This window comes from Vicia villosa, unplaced genomic scaffold (assembly GCF_029867415.1).
Source record: "Vicia villosa cultivar HV-30 ecotype Madison, WI unplaced genomic scaffold, Vvil1.0 ctg.000485F_1_1, whole genome shotgun sequence".
Classification (NCBI taxonomy): domain Eukaryota; kingdom Viridiplantae; phylum Streptophyta; class Magnoliopsida; order Fabales; family Fabaceae; genus Vicia; species Vicia villosa.
The window spans coordinates 554113-574149 of record NW_026705235.1 but is presented as its reverse complement, the minus strand read 5'-3'; the positions used below and the strand labels follow the sequence as shown (position 1 = coordinate 574149).

Here is a 20037-nt window from a genome sequence, read left to right as displayed (position 1 = left end):
ACAAGTCATCTAAAATTAACCCTAACGCCGCATAAATACTTGATGATTTCTAATAAATGATAGGTTGTATCTCCCACTCATAAATGGTGTTAGAGTTGTCAGTGTTTTATATTAAAAAATACCGTCAAAAAGAATTTCAATATATCCAACAATTACTCAAGAGAGATCGTTCCCCATAAAAATCAAATAATTGTGGGAGTTCTAAATTATCTACAAATCATTACGTCAAACTAAAGTAAATCTTAACTTGAGTCTTCTCCCAACACCTAGCCTGAGTCTTCTCCCAACACCTAGCCCCCTAAAGTCTCACAAGACCTTTTTAATTTCTTGTTTTGAGTAATATAAAAATAACAAAATTTGATGTACATTAATAATTTGTTAAAAATACATTTATTTAATTTATTATTGTGAAACACAAAATTTTTTCTCTCCAATTGAAATTAGGGACAGGGGCGGTATCTCCGCCTCAAATCTATTCTCTATCTCTGCTATAAGGAGATTTTATTCCCTATTTCCGTCTTCGCAGATCCTAGTAGATCCCCGCAGATCTCAGCGAGTCCCCACAGATCTTCAAGGTTCATGCGGAGATCCATAAACATGATTTTTTTATTTATTATTTTAAATCAAATTAATAGTAAAAACTTCAAAAATTAAAAAATTAACCACAAGAAATTTAGAAATTATTCTTTTTATGATGAATATATTGTTTTAACAATATTTAATCTATAATATTTAGTATCATGATTCATGACACCAAAATTTTAAATTAAATAAATTGAAATAAGTATTTAGATCTCACTCTCTTAGTAACAATACATATATATTTTAAATTTGTGTATAAGATTAATTATGTGAAATGACAAATAAACTTACATAATAATTTAAAAATATATATAAATTAAGGACATTATGACATTTTAGGCGGGACGGGAACTCCACGAAGCGGAGAATATTTACGTTACCCCATCCCCGAGGTACCTTCAAGGAGACTTTGTTCACCATCTTCGTCCTAGCTGGAAAAAATTCCCTCTGAGATCCCAAACAAAAAATTTTCACGAAGATCTCCGCTAACGGAGACAAATAGACATCCCTAATTGAGATGACTATCTAAGAGTAACAAATATATTTGATAAATTTATAACTATAATTATTATTTTTAATTAACACTGAAAACAAGACATTAATTGATTCAAGTAAGGTAGTAACGATTGTCTTTTAAAGATGATTTAACTACATAATAATTTAAATTATTTTGGGTTTAAGCTTTAATTGGTTTAATCCCTGATTATAGTATTTATTTTTATATATTTATAACTAATTTTTTATATTTATAAAACAACTATAATTATATATAGTTTTAATTTTAAAATTAAATTAAAATTTTAAAATACAATGTTAAATTCTACACGTTATATTGTTTATAATTTTTTAAATTATGCAAATTGATTCCTGTATATTTTAAAATTCTGCATGTTAGTAATCCCTATTTATTTTTAAAATTTTACAAATTATGTTATGTTTTTTAAATTTAGCAAATTAATCCATAAAAGTCTTCAAATTTTATGTATTGATTTAAAAATATTAAAATTCTCATTTTCAACTATTTTTCATAAGTATTTCTCTTTTTCCTCTCAATTTTAAAATTAAAAATAAATAAGCCAACAAAACAAATAATTTCATTTCTCTATCCAACCAAAATAATTTAACTAATGAATTTTTCCAATTATCTCATCCACACACTCCAAAGAAATACATTGCCTCCTTAAAAATATATGTTCAAACACAACATAAAGCTATTAAACCCATTTCTTTGCCATTGAGAACCTCTTTCAAAACCCTTCCAAGGACAAATGATAAACAAATGTTTGAATTCACCCTTAAGAAAAGTGTCAGAAGGGCTGAAAACTAAAGCTGCATGATAAAAAGCTCAAAAAATATCTTACAAGCAGTGCACCATTTTAGTTAGATGCATGGTTTTGATCCTCCTTGTGTTTTAGTTATCAAATAGTAACTGTTTAGCTGAAGAATATAGAGAGTGTACATTCTATGTTGTTGGAGACCCAAAACTCAAAAGAAACCAACCAACAGTTAAACGCTACAGTGCAGTGCCTTGCTATGGAATGAACATATTGACAAAAAGAACTTTAAGAGTTTACTTCCTAAGGAAAGTAGCTATACAATAGGCAAAAAGAACTGAACAAAAAATAATCCTCAGCTGCAAGTTAAATATAGATGACTGTTGTAGGGGGTTGAAAAAAAGACCAAAATGAATGATGAATTCCACGAAACTAATCAGCGAGTAATGAGTACAAGAAATTCCTCTTCGTTTTTGGGGTGGGGGTTAGAACTTTTGTGGGAAGTAACAAGTTTTCTTCTTACTCTGTTTTTTTCCCCATAACTTTTGTATCCTACCTGTCTAATTTGGACAAAAGATCCTTCTGAATTTTGGAAGAGAGGGGAGGAAACAGTTTACTTTTTACTCAAGTAAACGGATTCTCTTGCATTCACAAGGCAACTACATTGTGCCGCTCCAATACTTTGGGACCATTTTCAGCCCACCACTTTTCAGCTTCTTCTTCTGTGAAATGCCTTCGACTGTAAACAATTTCAGAATGAGTAAATGTTCAGGAAATCAGAATACTAGAATAACGAATAAAGAAAATATACTTCAACATATTGTCCTACAACTATTAAAACATTTAAGGTAGACAATTAATCTTGATCAGAGCTAAGAAGTAAATTAAAAGTATTAAAAAACGTTGTTGTAACAATATTGCATTAAGAAATGGGCAAGCTCTGTCTACTCCAATGATAAAGAGTAGACAACTTGCCTTATGTTTAAAAATGCACTAACATGGGAAAGCTCTGGCTACAGTCATAAAGACAGTGTTGACGACTTGTCTTGTTACGTTTAAGATTTTAATTGAAACAACATGCCAAATTGTTTTGTGATAATCATGCAAGTTCCACACTCTTTTTATGAAGTGTTGTAAATAAGTTATTTTTACTATTATTAGTAGTAATTTGTATTCGGGCTTTTAGTCCATTAGTTAGGCCCATTCGATTAGAATAGTCTTATATAAAGAGATTAGTTCTTGTAATTTTAAGATACTTGAAATATATTATTCAATCACAAACATGGTATCACAGCCTATCCTAGATCCATTGTTGGGCTTCCCGCATCGTCCATGTTTTGGGCTCATTGAGGCCCAAGCATGAGGGGGTGTGTTTGACTTTCCGCCTTAATTGCGGTCCTCCCCTAGTCGCCTTAATTGTGGCACTTTGGCTTGCCTCATTGCAGCCCTCAACACCTTCATTGTGTTGGCTTTGAATGGGTAGATTTAGTCTCACATTGCTTAGAGATATGGCATGTGTTGTGTTTATAAGTAGGGGCAATTCTCACCCTACAAATCGGTTTTGTAGGGATGAGTTAGGCCCAACCTAAATTTTGAGATGAAGCTTCGTGATTGAATATTATGTGACATAAGCTCTATCTAGCCCCCATGTAGAGCATGACCCCCATGTCAACCTGCTCTGGTAGTATTTCATCATGTTTTCAGGGTTCGACTGAGTTTTAGAGGGAAGTATATGAAAGTCAGACCTGCTAATCCATTCTACAAATAAATCCCCAAAAACCTCTCCACTTTAATCTCTCTATTCTTTTCACTCAATCCTTCCTTTTTTTCAAAGTCCTCCTTCCTACCCCTCAAAACTCTCAAACAAAGCCTAAGGTAATAATTACATATAAAAATGGGTTTTAACTTTTAAGAGAATGTCATGAGATATGTGGTGGTTGGAACTTGGGAGTTATCTGAACAGTTTGATCGCCATGGTCCATAAAGCTTGTCATGAACCAACTATACTAAAAACTCAGGCCAATTTGTTTCAAAAAGTGATAAACTTTAAAGTTCAACAAGAGGAAACCCTACAATAGCCAAATCTTATATTATAAGTAGTGCTTTTAGTTGAAGGTAGTGGTAAAATTTTAAAGGTCAACAAGAGGAAATCCTACAATAGCCAAATGACCTTATAAGCAAGCAGAACACTTCTAGTCAAAGTGGAAATTCATAAACTATTCTGCAATAGTTTTTATGCTTTGATGACAAGGAGTTAATTCAATTGTTATAAACCTATTGTCAAAGATAATGTGATAAAGTTTTGACATAATAAACAAATGAAGGTAGGAAATGATAAATACCTGAAGCGAACGCGCTTAAGTTCATTACCACCACCTGGAAGGGAAGACAAACTTACGTAAACACCTGGTTCATCTTGCACCACCCATTCTGCCTTTCCACTTTGTGTTGTGGCGCCATTAGGCAATACCACCTTTTCAGCATTGCTTCCACTTTCACTTTTGGGAGTGATCATGTTTGTCATATGACTCTCATCTATGGATTGATGTATAATCCTATTAGTAGTTTCAACATAGGAATCGGTAAGTAAGTCAGCATCTTGTCCTTCTGGCAGTCTTTGCATCATTTCCTTCAACTGTAACACAGTTTAGCATCCCCAACATCAGAAATAATTGTTGAGATATTGACATTGATTATATTAAGATTTTACTAGTATTCATTCTTTAAGATTAGGGAAATCTATACTCACCTTCTAAGGTCTACTAAAATGACACCGACAACCCCTCTAATTTTAATATATACACTAACCTCTCCTAAATTCTTATGAAATAGAAAAACACTTCCCTTCCCCATTAACACTGTATTTTCCATTATCTTTTAAACTCACTTATATATTTGACTATATATTCAATTTTATGGTTCCTAAGGTGAGGGTGGTCTAGAGGCTACTTCCTAAGGTGGTAGTTATATTATCATCTCCATCTTTCTATTTTTGTCTAGTTCCTAAGGGGGTAGTTACGTTATCATCTCTAAGTTTTTATTCATTTTAGTTTGTTTTACCAATTCTTCTAATCTTGAAGTGTATAATTCTGGGGTTCCAAACACACCTTCAGGTAAGAAAGTTATTCTTGAAGTTTACAATGATGATATTTTTCTAACATGTGATCATGAAGAAGAGGTCAAGAGATTGAAGAGTCTCCTAACAAAGAGTTTGAAATAAAAGATTTGGACAATCTCAAATATTTTCTTGGGATGGAGGTAGCTCGATATCAAGAAAGGAATTACAATTTCCGAACAAAAATCTGTTCTAGACCTCTTAAAAGCAACATGAATGCTTGGGTGATATCATTTGAGACACCTATGGATTTACCCCTATGGATGCAACTATGAAGCTTGATAATCTTGACAAAGATACAACAGTTGATAAAGGAAGATATAAAGGTAGGTTGGAAAGCTCATTTTTTCTATCTCACAAAAGATCAGACATTAATTTTGCAGTGAGTAGTACAGTGAGACAGTATATGAACTGTCCCATAGAAGAACATATGGATGGAAGCAGTGGATAGAATTCTCAGATACTTGAAAATGACAACGGTTAAGGATTATTTCTTAATCACCGTAAATGTAGTGTTTTTTTCTTAAAGTAGTGCTCTAAAGCAGTAACCTTTTTTTTTACCGTTAAAATAGAAGTGCCCCAGCTATCCATTGAGACAAGCAACTTCTAGTCAGGGTGAATCAGTGCATCAATGAGACACCCAAGCAATATCCTGCATCTACTGAAAATGCCCCCAAAGCCGAGCTTACGGCCATCACAACATGCACCGGAGGTTTGCTCACCCTCAACGACACGACATCAACAATGCATGGCACACTAGCCTAATTTTCAATCGAACTCTCATGATTAACACTCAACCACTTACGGGCACGTAAACATGACCCACAAGGTACTTCTTGCCCATACTACAACAAAGTTTCCCTCCTCGAACATATTTTTTGAGTTTAACCTGTATCAGGGAGATTTTGTATAATGAATAAAAATTAACCCCCATTTAAGAGGGTTATTCTTCCTTTTTTTTTCAAAGTTCTTGTCAACCCTCTTAAATTCCCAAACAGAGCCTAAGGGCGTGTGATATGTATTCAACAATAAAGTTTTCCAGTGATCCTGGTCACATCACAGCACAGAACCATGGCTTTAGATCGGAGTATCGTGTGATCCTACAACTAAAATTGCAATCTTGACTACCAACTTATAGTAGATAAACGTAGTAGATACAATATATGATCCATCCCTGCCCTGATCCCAACAAATAGAAAACAGGAAAAGTCGTGGCATTCACAAGTGCTTGGTAATTGGACTCCTAATATTGTTTTTCATTTTAGGTCTTATATATGTTCAATAATTCTCAATAATTAAGATAAGTTCTGCCACAAATGTTTAGATCTAGAACTTCACCTGCAATCTCAGTTTCAAGATGCACAAAAATAAGAATTCAAACCAAACCAAGCCTTTTTCCACTAGATGGGGTCACTACATGAATCAAATGCATCGTAATGCTTTATCATGAATCATATCTACAGCCAAACCATTAACCTCCAAGTCTGTCTTTATTGTTTGTCCTATAATTTTTCCACTACCACTAGTTGTTTGGCTACCATCCTTCTGATTTACTCCATACTACAAAATCTACAAGATTCCTCCACGAAAACCCAAACCTCCCAAGTTGACCTTAAATCATCTTTTAGAGCTATCCCAACACTCTCTAGTGCCATCATTCCCAATCCTATATTATCTAGTATTTCTACACATCCAGCACAATTTCTCATCTTTGTCACGCTGACTTTATTCCCATGTTGGTTTTTTACCGCCCAACACTCTCTCCTATATGACATCACCAGTCTTATACTCCCTCTGGTCTCATTTATAAGAAAAGATCTCTTTTTAGATACATTTAATAAATAATGTATCTAGACAACATATTGTCCAGATACATTATTTATTCAATGTATCTAAAAATGGAATATTTTCTTATAAATGGGACTGGAGGTAGTATTTGAAAGATAACATGTTTTAGTTTGAAAGTTAGAAGAGGAAAAAAATCAAGCCGATAGAAAAATACCAACCTGAGCTGTCAATGACTTTATAACCTCTTTTGCAGATTTACACTTTCCAGCTTCATCCGCAGCTACTTCAGCCACTTCCTTCAATTGCTTTGATGTTCTCTCAAGTTCAGCCTCGAGACTCTTTGACTTCTGAGTAAGTTCTTCAACCTATCATGTATATTTGATCAGTTTCAGATGAGATACTTGAAGTCTTTTCAACATATAGAGTTCATAGATGATATTAGAAAGTTGAAAGCCATATAAATGTTAATTCAACTATTGATAATTGTCTAGTTCAATTATTTTATGAGACTATACTCGAGCCTGATATTTGAATACAAGCTGGTAGATAAAGATGCAAGAAGATAATGCAAAAGGTGCCAATAAAAATGTTATAAATAGAGTGGCTGTGCATGGTGTGGCCAGTAAAAGAATGCATTATAAATTATTTTGCAGCCTACGGCAGAAGCGCAGAAGCATAGCATTATAATAAAAGTACAATACATGTCCAAAATGTATACCAAAAGGACTGCATAATATACGTGTTTTTAGAAAGGTGGTAAACAATTTCATTAAAAAATAAATTTTCTCCAATGCATCAGTCATAAACAAATCAATATTGACTATCTAGCCTAGAGTGCATATTTATGGCATGAAAAGCCCCCTTCAAAAAGTTCAGGTCGGAAAGAACATAGGCATGAAGCAGGAATTAGCAAATTCGTCATAAGATGCTATGAAGCACGGACACCTCTAGAAGTATGCGTGCCGCGGTGTATGACATTTGTATAACTCCCGTACAACACATGTTGAAAAATTCAGACAAGTATCGAAAAAGTCAAACAAGTGTCTCCTGTCTCTGCTACGACACTTTTTGAATCAATGTCTGACGCCCGAATGACACTCATTCAAATCGTGTCAGACAATAGAGACAAGTGTTTAAAAAATAATTGTGTTTTCTTTGGTTCATTCAAGACACTTAATACATTCTTTTTGGACAATTCTCACATATATCTAAAAGGATTAAACGTGTATTTGAAACAATATTATCAATGAAGGATTAAAGACATTAATTTTTATTTGAATATTTTAATAATAGATGGATATAATGTCAAATACTATCATATATGTAGCGGTATCGGTGTCCTATGTTTTTGATATTATCAGTGCCTGTGTCGTGTCCCGGTGTCCGTGTCGGAGTCTGTGCTTCATAGATAAGAAGACAAGGTTGACCATAAAGACAGAACATAGATATCATATTATAATTCCATCAGGATTAACTAATCAGTGATATAGAAAGATATGCATATAAAATTATAAATTAGATAAATTTGACCAGGCTTACTTGTGCTTTTAAAGTTATAACTTCGTGACTTAGAATACCATTTCTGTGTTTTAAATCTTCATGTATAATATCTTCACAAGATTGTCGTGGGCTTGACTTTGATGAAACTGGAGAAGTTGACTGACAAGATATTCTTGTAGCAAGCTCAGAAACAGGCAGGTATTTCCTAGATTCCCCGGAAAGAGAATTTGATGATTTTGAAAGACCAAAACCCCCCAGTTGTAATTTTCCATTCAAAGCTGGAAAAATATGGTTATCGAGAGAATCTGGAAGCTTTGAGTGACTGCTTTCTGATTGAACAATAGAACCAAACGAAGAAAGTTTTAATAGTGTTCCCTGTGTTTTAGGAGCCTTACTGTCTTGCGAGCTGACACTTTTCCAGCTAGGAGTTTGCAAGGATACTGATTCAGCGGTTTTCTTAAGTTTATAGTAACAGTCATCACAAACACGATATGTCTTGTAGGAATTTGGAGCGAGGGAAGCCTTAATAGATTTCTTGCTGGTGCATGATTTGCAAAAAACAAGTCCACAATTGTAACAATTATGACGTTTTCTTCTGAAATTAAATTGATTACGACAGCCTGAACATGCAGAATGATCAACACTCGGTATCCATTTATGAAGGCAAACAACAGCAGTAAAGTTTGAACCACAAAAAACACTCTTCACTTGCTTATCTTTTAAAAATTGGACAAACGTGGGCTTATTCCTGTGACCGTTGTCACCATGACCTAATTGCCCATTTAAACCCTTCCCCCATGTGAAAACCTCTGCCTTGGAAGTCAGGACTGCAACATGATATGAACCACAGGCAATATCTTCTATGAAACTGCCAGCAATTTTATCTTCAACACGAGCAGGAACCATCCCACTTGCTGCAGGACAACCAAGTTGTCCGTAAGCTGTACTGCCCATTGTATACACATGTCCTGACGTTGTCAATGCAACTGTAAGACTGTGGCCACAAGCTACACGACAAATGTTTTCGTTAGACAATGCAACTACACACACGGGAACTAGTCTAGGTTTCTTATCAACAATTCCAAGTTGGCCTTTATCGCCATCACCCCAGGTGAACAGTCTTCCACTAGATGACTGTGTAGATGACTCCACAGATTCATCTATCACCTCAACAACGGCAGCAGTGTGCCAAACACCACATGAAACCCTGGTTGTTCTCAACCCTTTCAAAGTTTCTACTTCCCGAGGAATACTTGAACTGCTATGATCTCCATGGCCTAAGGCGGCAAAAGTTCCATCACCAAATGTAAACAACTGCCCAGCTGATGTAACAATAGCTGTGTGCCAAGGACCGCAGGACACATATGATACACGTAATCCTTCCAATGCACCACCTACTTTCTTAGGAATCCAGTGACTAACTTCATTTCCATGCCCAAGTAACCCAGAATTGTGAGTACCATCACCCCAGGTATAAAGATCCCCAGAATAAGTAACAGCACATGTATGATATTCTCCACATGCTACTAACTCAATGTTCATGCCACTAAGAGTGTCAATGAGCTTGGGGTTAAGAACATCCACTTCGGCACCGTGCCCAAGCCTTCCTCCTGACTCCTCCCCCCAGCTAAATGTTTCTCCCTGTTTGGTAACTAGAACAGCGTGTTTATAGCCACAAGCAATACTATGAACATCTAGAACCACTTTTGATTCCAATGCCTTGGGAAGGAATGCATCCATCTCTGAAAAAGATACGTTTCCAACTCTGTGCAGACCACCACCAAGAATTCCATCATAGATACCTTCTCCCCAAATAAAAACATCACCTAAAGCATCAAAATCTTCTTGACAGGAACCCTGGCTGGATGAACTTACAGCACTAGATAAACTAACTCGAACTACCTCAGATGCAGAATTTCTATTGCTTGAGTTATCTACGGATCCAGAGGACATAGAGGAATTGGTAATTGATTCAGCTTGACTGGAGCTCTTGCTAGGCACAGCAGTGTATGAAATTATTTCAGAGAAAGCCTTTACCCATCTATTTGGCGAAGAATTTTGAAAAGAAACTCTGTCGATATCTCTAGGGTCCTGTCGTTTAAAAATTAGAAAGAGTGAAAATATAGTAACTTTTCAATGCCAAATAGTTATGTCAGCTGTATGAAAATAAAGAAAATGAAAGTCATTGCCACAGACATATGGTGCAAATGATGGAATCGTTTTTCTTGTGCCAGACTTTGGACTATCAGAATATAGACTTTCAGGTCTTAATTCATATCCCCACTTGCGATAGTTACCACGGGTAATTAATGCTTTCAGACCAGCAAACCAGATTTCGGCTTCATCTTTGTCTTTGCAGATCTGTACATAGATTAGCAGTGGAGTCAGACCATGAAGTTTAAAAGTTATAAAATATCCTATCTAACTCATGTACTGCTTAAAATCTCCTATCAAGCAATTATGCAGAAGTGGACGCACCAAATCCAAGGACCTATCATTGTATATAAGAGAGAATGACTGATACTCCTTTTCTGGTCGAGGATACCGCTGAAATGTTGCCTGCATTATCATAACAAATCAAAACAGTGAGTACTGAGAAGTAAGCCAGTGGGAAAAAGAAATTAGCATAAAGGATCATTATATAAAAGCATGTAGTATTAGTCTGAAAATTGTGTCTGGGATTCTTACAAACTTACAGTTCGCTGCCCAGGAATGATCTTTGAAACAGTACTGAGCTTAATTTGTTTTTCTTCCTTGCCAGAGTACCATATGAGTAGAGACTCATCCTGAACACACGATCAAAAAGTATTTAAGATAACAGCACATAATATGCCCATGTTTCTCATTCAAGGAGATTTTAAATTTATTTTAAAAACATGAAGCTTCATATTGGTAATGATTGACAAGTAAACGGTTTGTCTCAAATAGAAACAAGTACATAAACACATTTTGTATTCCTAGCACAAGTGAAAATTTAATACTTAAGAAATAAATATATGATAGCTTTTTATATAACATCACAGACATATTCCCCTAAAGAAAATGATTTTAATACTTTCTTCTTCCGAAGCATGATTTTGCATGCCTTTGGCTATTTAGCACCCTAAGAATATTGTACTATTTATTTTACTACAATTCTACTCTATTATCATGTTTTGTTGTCATCTTTTCTCTTATAGTTTCCTAAGATAAGTAAGGCTTTACAATGCAAGTAAGCACTTGTTTTTATGCAGAGTCATATCATCAATGTTTTAGTTAAAATTTACCTATATTTATGATGATAAGCCACTAACGGTACCAAAATATTCAAACTGGAACTATTGGTCAATGACTTTGACGTCTATTTTCATGCTTCTAAGAAAAGTGATAGCAAAACAAGTTAAGGGTTTATATTTGGAATGAAATGGGAACACGCATGATGGGACTAGAAAATGAAGAAACTAATTGTTGTTGTGTGTATATCATTTTCCGTTGTTAATATCCTATCAAATATGTTTCGAAAAAATCAAAAAGATCAGATGAAAAATTTATTTAAAAAGGAAATGGTAGTTTCTTATCATTTAGTGGGCTAGCTAATATAAAGATCAAACGAAACACCAACACCACATAAACTTACATTGGAAAGCTTAAAAGGGCAGAACTTTGGCTTCCCTCTTCGTCCATACTTTAGCAGATATGAACCTTTCTTAAGAGATGTAATTGCCTATAAAGGGAACAGAAAAAGTTAGGTACTTGCAGAAGAAGACGATTAGAGAAGACCTCAGCTTCCAGCTTCAACATCTCCTTACACCGGCAAAGAAGAACCATTATAAATTATCATTCATACTATTCAAAGTATATTAATTAAACAATGAAAATAGCTTATGACATATCCGTAAGTTGTTTCCAACTTACTTACAACTTATCTCATCACATAACAATTTGTGTAAGTTTTTGAGAAAGCTTATGACATATTAATGAGTTGTTTTCTATGAAGCACGGACACCCCTAACACGACACTAAAACTAACACAGCGACACTAGTAATAATTTTAGAAACTAAATAAATTAAACCTAATCACAAATGCCGGTGTCTGACAGTACAAACGCCTTTTTCCAGAGGTGTCGGTGCTACAGAGAATTTCAGCTTATTTCAATAAGTAGATAGCTTATGAGAAACGCCTTAAAACTTATAAAAAATAACAATTTGATCATATCTCTCCTTGGTTGGCTATAGAAATAGCTATTCAAGAAGAACTTACTATAATTAAGTTGTTGATCGAGAAAGTGAACGTAACATTTTTGTTTCTTTACGATAATCATTACATTAAACTATATAAAGCAGCTTAATTAAGAAGCACTCATAGAAATAGCTGATACATAAATTCTTATATGATTATGATAATCATTTATTTAAGAAGCACTTAATTAAGTTGTTTATCCAAAAGCAACTTAAAAAGAAGCAAAGAAAGCAATGAGCGAACCTGCTCGATATCCCTACTGTCGCCAAGACCAGTTTTCTGACGATCAGCCATTCAAGTTGCAACAAGAAATCCTTCACGTAAATGGACCCAATACCCATTTGAACAAGAAACCAAAACAAAACAGATACTATAAAGCAATGTCAAACCCTTCCCCATCAAAAAAAACTCACCACTTGCAAATTGATCATAATAAAAGCTCTTTCATCTACCCCATAGCTAAGAAAAACACATCACACAGAAAAAATTTCCTCAACGAAACACATTCAGCTCAAAACAAACCCTAGAAACGCGCGTGTACCTCCAACCCCACCGGAATCTTCAAATTTTTTACTGAAACTCCCTCAACGTGGCAAATGTGGGACGAGAAAGCGTATAAGGAATCAGAATCTGCGGCGTTGAAACGAATTAACAGAAAATGCGAAAATCCGAACCATTTTTGAAGATGTTAGGGTCGTTGAAACCGCGTTAACGGGAATTCGTTGAACGAGAGGTTCCGTTTGGGAGATTTGTTGTTGAGAGAGACAATGCCTTCGGTTTTGATTTCAATTTTTTTGGATTGAAAGAGATTTTGGAGAATGTTGACACGCGAGAGGCTCTGTCTCTCTCTCTCTCTCTCTCTTTGGTTCTGAGAGGGAGCTAACTGTTTTTTCTGCCGGTTAATGCCACGTCAGCAACTGAAATCTGTGCGATGGGGATGGATGATTTTGTCGTTTTGTGAAAGTTTGGAGGGACAAATGAGTCCAATTTCGGGATTTGAAAAAGACATGCCTCGTTGGTGTCGCTCTCTTCTTGGAACCTGTGGTCTTGGGATCCTATGTGGCTTGGTTTATTTAAGCATATGATTATCATTATTTTGTCTAGATTTTAATTTCTAATTAGTGGGATATCCGTGCGTCTGCATGAGTATTGGTGTGAATGACAATAATTTATTAATTTAATTCAAATAAAATAGGTAGTATCTGTTTTGTTTTGGTTTCTTGTTCAAATGAGTATTGGGTCCATTTACGTGAAGGATTTGTTGTTGCAACTTGAATGGCTGATCGTCAGAAAATTGGTCTTGGCGATAGTAGGGATATTATCGAGCATCGAGCAGGTTCACTCATTGCTTTATTTGCTTCTTTTTTAGTTGCTTTTGGATAAACAACTTAATTAAGTGCTTCTTAAATAAATGATTATCATAATCATATAAGAATTTATGTATTAGCTATTACTATGAGTTGTTTTCTATAGTTTAATGTAATGATTATCGTAAAGAAACAAAAAGGTTACATTCACTTTATCGATCAACAACTTAATCATAGTAAGTTCTTCCTGGATGGCTAGATATGTGTTATCTCTATATTCTTTGACTCTCTGTCTCTCTTTGTGCTCTCTATCTCTCTCCAAAGGCTGGAGGAGGAAGGGATCACATCGATTAAAGTTATACCTATGGGAGGTGAAAGAGTTTTCTTAAAACCCGAAGAAAGCGAAGACTTTAGAACCTTAATGAAGGAGTCAGAACAATTCTTTCAACAATGTTTCAGCACAATAAGAGAATGGGAGCCAAGGGATGTCGGAGGAGCACGATACACGTGGGTTAGAATAATAGGGACACCGATTCACGCGTGGAAAATGAAGGTTTTTTCCTTATTGACAATCTCATTGGGAACTCTAATTAAAGTAGATAAAGCTACAGAGAACATGGAGAGATTGGACATGGCCAGAGTACTGATTAAAACAACCAAGATTGAATTTATCAACAAGGTGGTGAAAATCAACATCAATAGAGAAAATTATAATATCAGAATCACAGAGGAGCTTTGTGAATATGCATTTGAAGAGATGTTGGAGTATGATGAGAATTCGGACAATGAAGATTCAATAGCTTCAGATGATTCTTTCATACCTGCATCAATGGAGTCCGGGGAAGATGAAGAGACTATGAGGAAAATTGAAGAAAATTATGAGCATTTAACGCTGGAGGCAAATTACGGTGTTAATTTAAACGAGGTGGCGCATGTATCAACTCAAAAGGCATACGTAGAAAGCGAAGCGACATCTAAAAATAAAAGGGTTGAATTGGATAAATCAATAATTAATGGAGGGGTGGACAATCTAGGGGAAGGAAGTGTGAATGAGTACTTTATGGCAGTCGAGGTGGGAAAAGTCAACAGCAAAAGGAAAGAGAACGTGTTGGCGGCAACTTTAAGTAAGGAAGAGAAAATTGGGAAAGAAGTTAATGGGCCTTCCCACGATTCAAGCCCAGAGTGTTCAAATGGGCTTCAAGTAACTACCGACAATAATATGGAGCATGTGGAACACCATAATCAACAAAATGAATCAAATAAAATATAAGTCAGAGGCACTGAAGAAGTAAGCGGCATAGTCGTAGCCCAAGAAAATGGAACAACAAATGCAGTGAGTAAAATTGGGAGGGATGATAGTTACAAGAAGATCCCAGAAGCAAATAACAGTTCAAAAGGAAAATAAGTCTCACAAAACAAGATCATGATATCAGGATCAAATTCAGCCAGAATCAGAGAAGATGAGAAAACTCAATCGTACAAGGACAGAAGGAAAATCAGGGTATAAATTTTAAAAGAGAAGAAGAAAGCAGCGAGAAAAAGGAAAAAAGAAGTGGGAAGTTACACATGCAAACAAAGAGGTCGAGCACAAATCAAAGATAGGGGCAAGTCAGAGATGGTGCTTATGGAGAATGAAACACAAAGAAACAATTGGATTCTTTTACATGGAGATGCGAAAGAAATAGCTAGAGATGTGTGGGATTTGGGAAAAGAGTATGGATTAATACATAGAGGAGAAGAAGGGGAAATTCTACAAGAATTAATAAAGGGACCAAGAGAGAGAGAGAAAGCATCACAATGAAGAGTTATAGGGGAGAGGTAGTGGGAACTGAGTAGATTTAACATGAAGATTATCAGTTACAACATCAGAGGTATGGGGGGATTGGCTAAGAAAATAGAAATCCAAAAGCTGATACACAGTCAAAGACCGGATGTGATAAGTATTCAAGAAACAAAATTGGAAGTAGTCGAAAGGAATATGTGTTCTTGGTTGTGGGGCTCTGAAGAAGTTGATTTCGCATATAAACCATCTGAAGGTAGGTCTGGATGTGTTCTAACTCTCCGGAACAGCAATGCCTTTGTGATTCAAGGAAGTAACATTAGAGAACACTTTTATGGCTGGAGGGGGAATGGGGAGTAGAAAAGAAGAAAGTCAATTTTATTAACGTGTATGCTCCCTGCGACACAAGAAGAAAACGTATGTTGTGATCATAATTAAAAAATGTGATACTGGCCAAGAAAGAAGAAAGATGGTGTGTCGTAGGAGACTTCAATGCAATAAGGGAAGAGGCAGAGAGAAGAGGCGTCAACAATAATATTAGAAGAGAAGAAATAGCAGAGTTCGACGAACTCATCACAGATTCAAAATTGATCGACCTCCCTCTGCATGGAAGAAGATTCACTTGGGCCAGAAACGACAGATCTTGCATGAGTAGGATTGATAGGATCCTTATTTCAGAAGCTTGGATCAGAGAATGGCCAGAAAGCAAGCAGTGGAGTTTGGATAAAGAGTTATCAGAACATGTCCAATTATGTTATGTGATGCAGAGCAAGACTGGGGACCAAAGCCATTTCGCATGCTGAATTGTTGGAAGGACATAGAAGGATATCATAAGTTTGTTAAGGAGCAATGGAGAAAGCTAAAAGTAGAAGGATGGGGAATGTTTGTTTTAAAATAAAAATTGAAGATGATCAAAAGTAGACTTCGAGACTAGCACAAAAGTCACACACAAAATATTGGAGAAAAAGTTAAAGAGGCAAAAGAGGAGCTGAACAAATTAGAAGCTAAAGGAGAAAGAGAAGGTTTATTGATAGAGGAAGTGCAAAAAATGAGAGAAACGGCATCCAAATTACATAAATTGGCAAACTTGAACTGTAGCATTCAATGGCAAAAGGCTAGAGTTAGATGGCTAAAAGAGGGGGATGCGAACTCGAGCAATTTTCATCGATGAAGAGAAAATGAAATACTATCCTTGGAGTGGAATGGATCACAAATAAAGGGAGTGAGTGAGATTAAAGGAGCAATTTTTAATCACTTCCAGGATCTCTTCTCAACTAGAGGTGTGAGACCGATCCCGGCGAAGATGGAATTCAACAGAATCAACAATGCAAAAAAAGAGGAGATGGTTCAAGAATTCTCAAAAGAAGAAGTGCGTAGGGCAGTATGGGAATTTGATAGCTCTAAAAGCCCAGGTCCTGATGGTGTAAATTTCGATTTTGTGAAGGAGTTTTGGGAAATACTTAAGGAAGATTTTTTGAGGGTATTGAGTGAATTTCATCTAAATGGACGGATGGTTAAAGGGGCAAATAGCTCATTTATAGTTCTAATTCCAAAAAGAAAGAACGTTGTGAAGCTGTCAGATTTTAGACTGATATCACTGATCGAATGCATTTATAAGGTGATAGCGAAGGTTTTGGCAAACCTCCTGAAAAAGGTGTTAAGGAAAATTATTTCAGAAACTCAGTCAGCATTCTTATCTGATAGACAGATTTTGGATGGTGTTCTAATAGCAAACAAAATTGTGGATGAGGCTAGACGGGAGAACAAGGAAGTGCTAATGTTTAAAGAAGATTTTGAAAAAGCATATGATTCAGTAGATTGGAGCTTCTTGGATTATGTAATGAAAAAGATGGGTTTTCATGAGAAGTGGAGGAGATGGATAGCAGAATGCCTTAAGTCAGCTTCAGTTTCAGTGTTGGTGAACGAAAGCCCTATGGATGAAAAGCGCAGTGGTGTCAGGAAAATTCTCAGGATACAAATTCAATGAAGGCGATGAATGCTTTTCTCACCTCCAATCTACTGACGATACCCTGATAATTGGTAGAAAGGGATGGGGAAATATTCGGGATATTAAGGCAAATTTGATGTTATTTGAATTGATGTCGGGTCTCAAGATTAACTTTCACAAAAGTCTCTGGGTAGGTATTAACATTGAGCACAATTGGATCAAAGCAGCAGCGGATATTTTAAACTATAAGGTGGGAAGCACTTCGTTCAAATACTTAGGTCTCCTTATTGGTGCGAACCCGAGGAGATATTCGATGTGGCAATCGGTAATCGAGATAGTACGAGTTAAACTGTCAAGCTGGAAACACAAGAAGTTGTCCATCGGAGGGAGGTCGGGTTATTTTATTAAAGTCATTTATGTCAGCAATTCCAGTCTATTATCTCTCTTTTTTCAAAGCTCCGGCAGGTACCATTTCTAAACTCGAGTCTCTGTTCAAACAATTCCTGTGGGGAGGGAGCGAGGAAGAAAGGAAAATCAATTGGCTAAATTGGGATAAGGTGTGTAGACCGATAGAAGAGGGGGGTTTGGGAATAAAAAACTTGAAGGCATTTAATTATGCCCTATTAGAAAAATGGGATTGGAAAACCAGTGCAAGGAACGAAGGGTTGTGGTATAAATCTTTAGCTAATAGATATGGAGTTAGTGAGGGAGCTATTATGCGAGGTGATAATAGCAGTTCGATATGGTAGAAAGATTTAAATATTTTAAACTTAGGAGTAGGTGTGTCAACTAACACTTATTCGGTCAAGGAAACATATAAGAAAATTATGATAGGGAGTGTGGCCATGACTGAACCATACCGGGCGAAGGCTTGGCAAAAATAAATATCGACAAAAGTGTCGTGTTTTATTTGGATAGTATTTCATAATAGAGTAGTTACTAAAGATAATCTCTTACGGAGAGGAGCAATAAATCCTAGATCCATGCATCGCGTTGGGGAATGTGGGACGAATGAATCAATTTCTCATATCTTTTTTGAGTGCCCTGTGTTTGCAGGTACCTGGAGTTGGATCAGTAGGTGGCTTGGAATTCATACAGCATTTTAAAACGAAGGAATGATCCATCTAGAATAGTTTGAAGGTCTATTAGACGACAGGAGAGACATCGCTAATAGACTCAAAATGATTTGGGCGGCAGGAATGTGGAGTATTTGGAAGGCGCGGAACGAAAAGCTGTTCAAAAACAAGGAAATAAATGTCAGAAAAATAGTCGAAGTGACGAAAAGAATGACATGTAATTGGCTGAGTTTTAAAATAAATAGATTAGAGTGCAGTATTAACCAATGGTTCACAAATCCTAGGGAGTGTATTGGTTGGACGGATCGGGGATAATTGAAGGATATTCATATTTTGGATCGGTCTAGTTGTGGTGTTAATGTTTTCCTTTTGGTTTGGATCTCTGCATAGGGCAGTTGGGTTAGGAGTAATTGCTGGGCTGGTTTTTGCAGGATTGGAGTTATTTAAAGTGGTTATACAGGTGTTGAATTTAGCTTAGTCAATGGAGATGTTGTCATATTTTCTGTCATATACTGCATAAAAATAATTGTTCTAATTATTCCTATTAATTTGGAATGGAGCTGGTATCTTGGCAGTTGGTCTCATTATTAAGATTGGGTTGTGTTCCAAGTATAGGAGTTTTTTAGTGTTGGATCTGCTTGTTATTTTGGTGTTGGATATACCTGTTAGTTGTATTAACAATAATTGTAATTTGTTGTGACAGTACTAAACGTGCACTTCCTGTGCCCAATGTTTGAATAAAATTTTGGCCTTTACAAAAAACAAAAAGATTGTAAAAAAGAAAAATTAAAATAGTTGTGATCGGAATTAATATAAATTAATCATTCTCAACAACAAAAATTGAACACTAATTAATCTTAATAAGTTCTAATTAATATAAATTAATATAAAAAATACATTGTGGAAAATAGGGAAAATTGTAAAATTATTCTAAATAAAGACTAATTGATTATATTGTAAATATGTGAATAGCATAAATATTAAATTAAATGCAAAAATAAATAGTCTTAAAGAAATGTATTTGAATAATATTGTTGGAACTGGTTAATACATCAAGTGCATTTAAAGTGAACAAAAGTAAAAAAGCAACTATTTTTTTTCCATAGTAAGTATAGGGCTTTTTTTCTCTCTTTGGTAAGATACAGAAGCTAACAATTGACGTTTTCAATCCATGGAAGGCCCATCAAACTGCAAGATCATGAAGAACGACATTTCACCGCCACGGTAAGATTCATCGATTTCTCCTCTGTAAGGCAACGATTTTATCTTCTTAAGACACTATGGTTGAGCGTGCATGTGTTGTATCCTTGAAAATAACATGCAGATAAACAAATTCATAGTTTGGTTTGGCTCATTTTCACATTTAGTTAATGTATTTTACCAGAAGAATAGATATTAACCTCATGGCATTATTTGGGTTATTTTCACCTTGCATGGAGATTGTCCTT

At 35.5% G+C, this 20037-nt stretch overlaps 1 protein-coding gene across 1 annotated transcript; it reads right to left on the bottom strand.

The window, feature by feature from the left end:
- Positions 1-1671: 1671 nt before the first annotated feature.
- LOC131628846 (PH, RCC1 and FYVE domains-containing protein 1-like) lies at positions 1672-13493 on the bottom strand. The gene is made up of 10 exons (XM_058899655.1): positions 12892-13493; positions 12722-12792; positions 11876-11962; positions 10956-11045; positions 10738-10818; positions 10456-10620; positions 8299-10350; positions 6978-7124; positions 4199-4491; positions 1672-2595 (listed from the first exon to the last, which is right to left on the bottom strand). Exons 2-10 carry the CDS (start codon positions 12770-12772, stop codon positions 2505-2507), a joined length of 3057 nt encoding a protein of 1018 aa, XP_058755638.1. The 5' UTR covers positions 12773-12792; positions 12892-13493; the 3' UTR covers positions 1672-2504.
- Between the last annotated feature and the right edge of the window lie 6544 nt (positions 13494-20037).

What these genes read in the sequence shown, in the direction of transcription:
- LOC131628846 (XM_058899655.1), bottom strand. Translation starts at nt 12,772, where the DNA reads ATGGCTGATCGTCAGAAAACTGGTCTTGGCGACAGTAGGGATATCGAG. An exon ending in ATGATAGGTCCTTGGATTTG is followed by an intron (nt 10,621 to 10,737) that starts GTGCGTCCACTT and finishes ATCTATGTACAG; the next exon opens with ATCTGCAAAGACAAAGATGA. An exon ending in TAAAGTCATTGACAGCTCAG is followed by an intron (nt 4,492 to 6,977) that starts GTTGGTATTTTT and finishes ACTGTGTTACAG; the next exon opens with TTGAAGGAAATGATGCAAAG.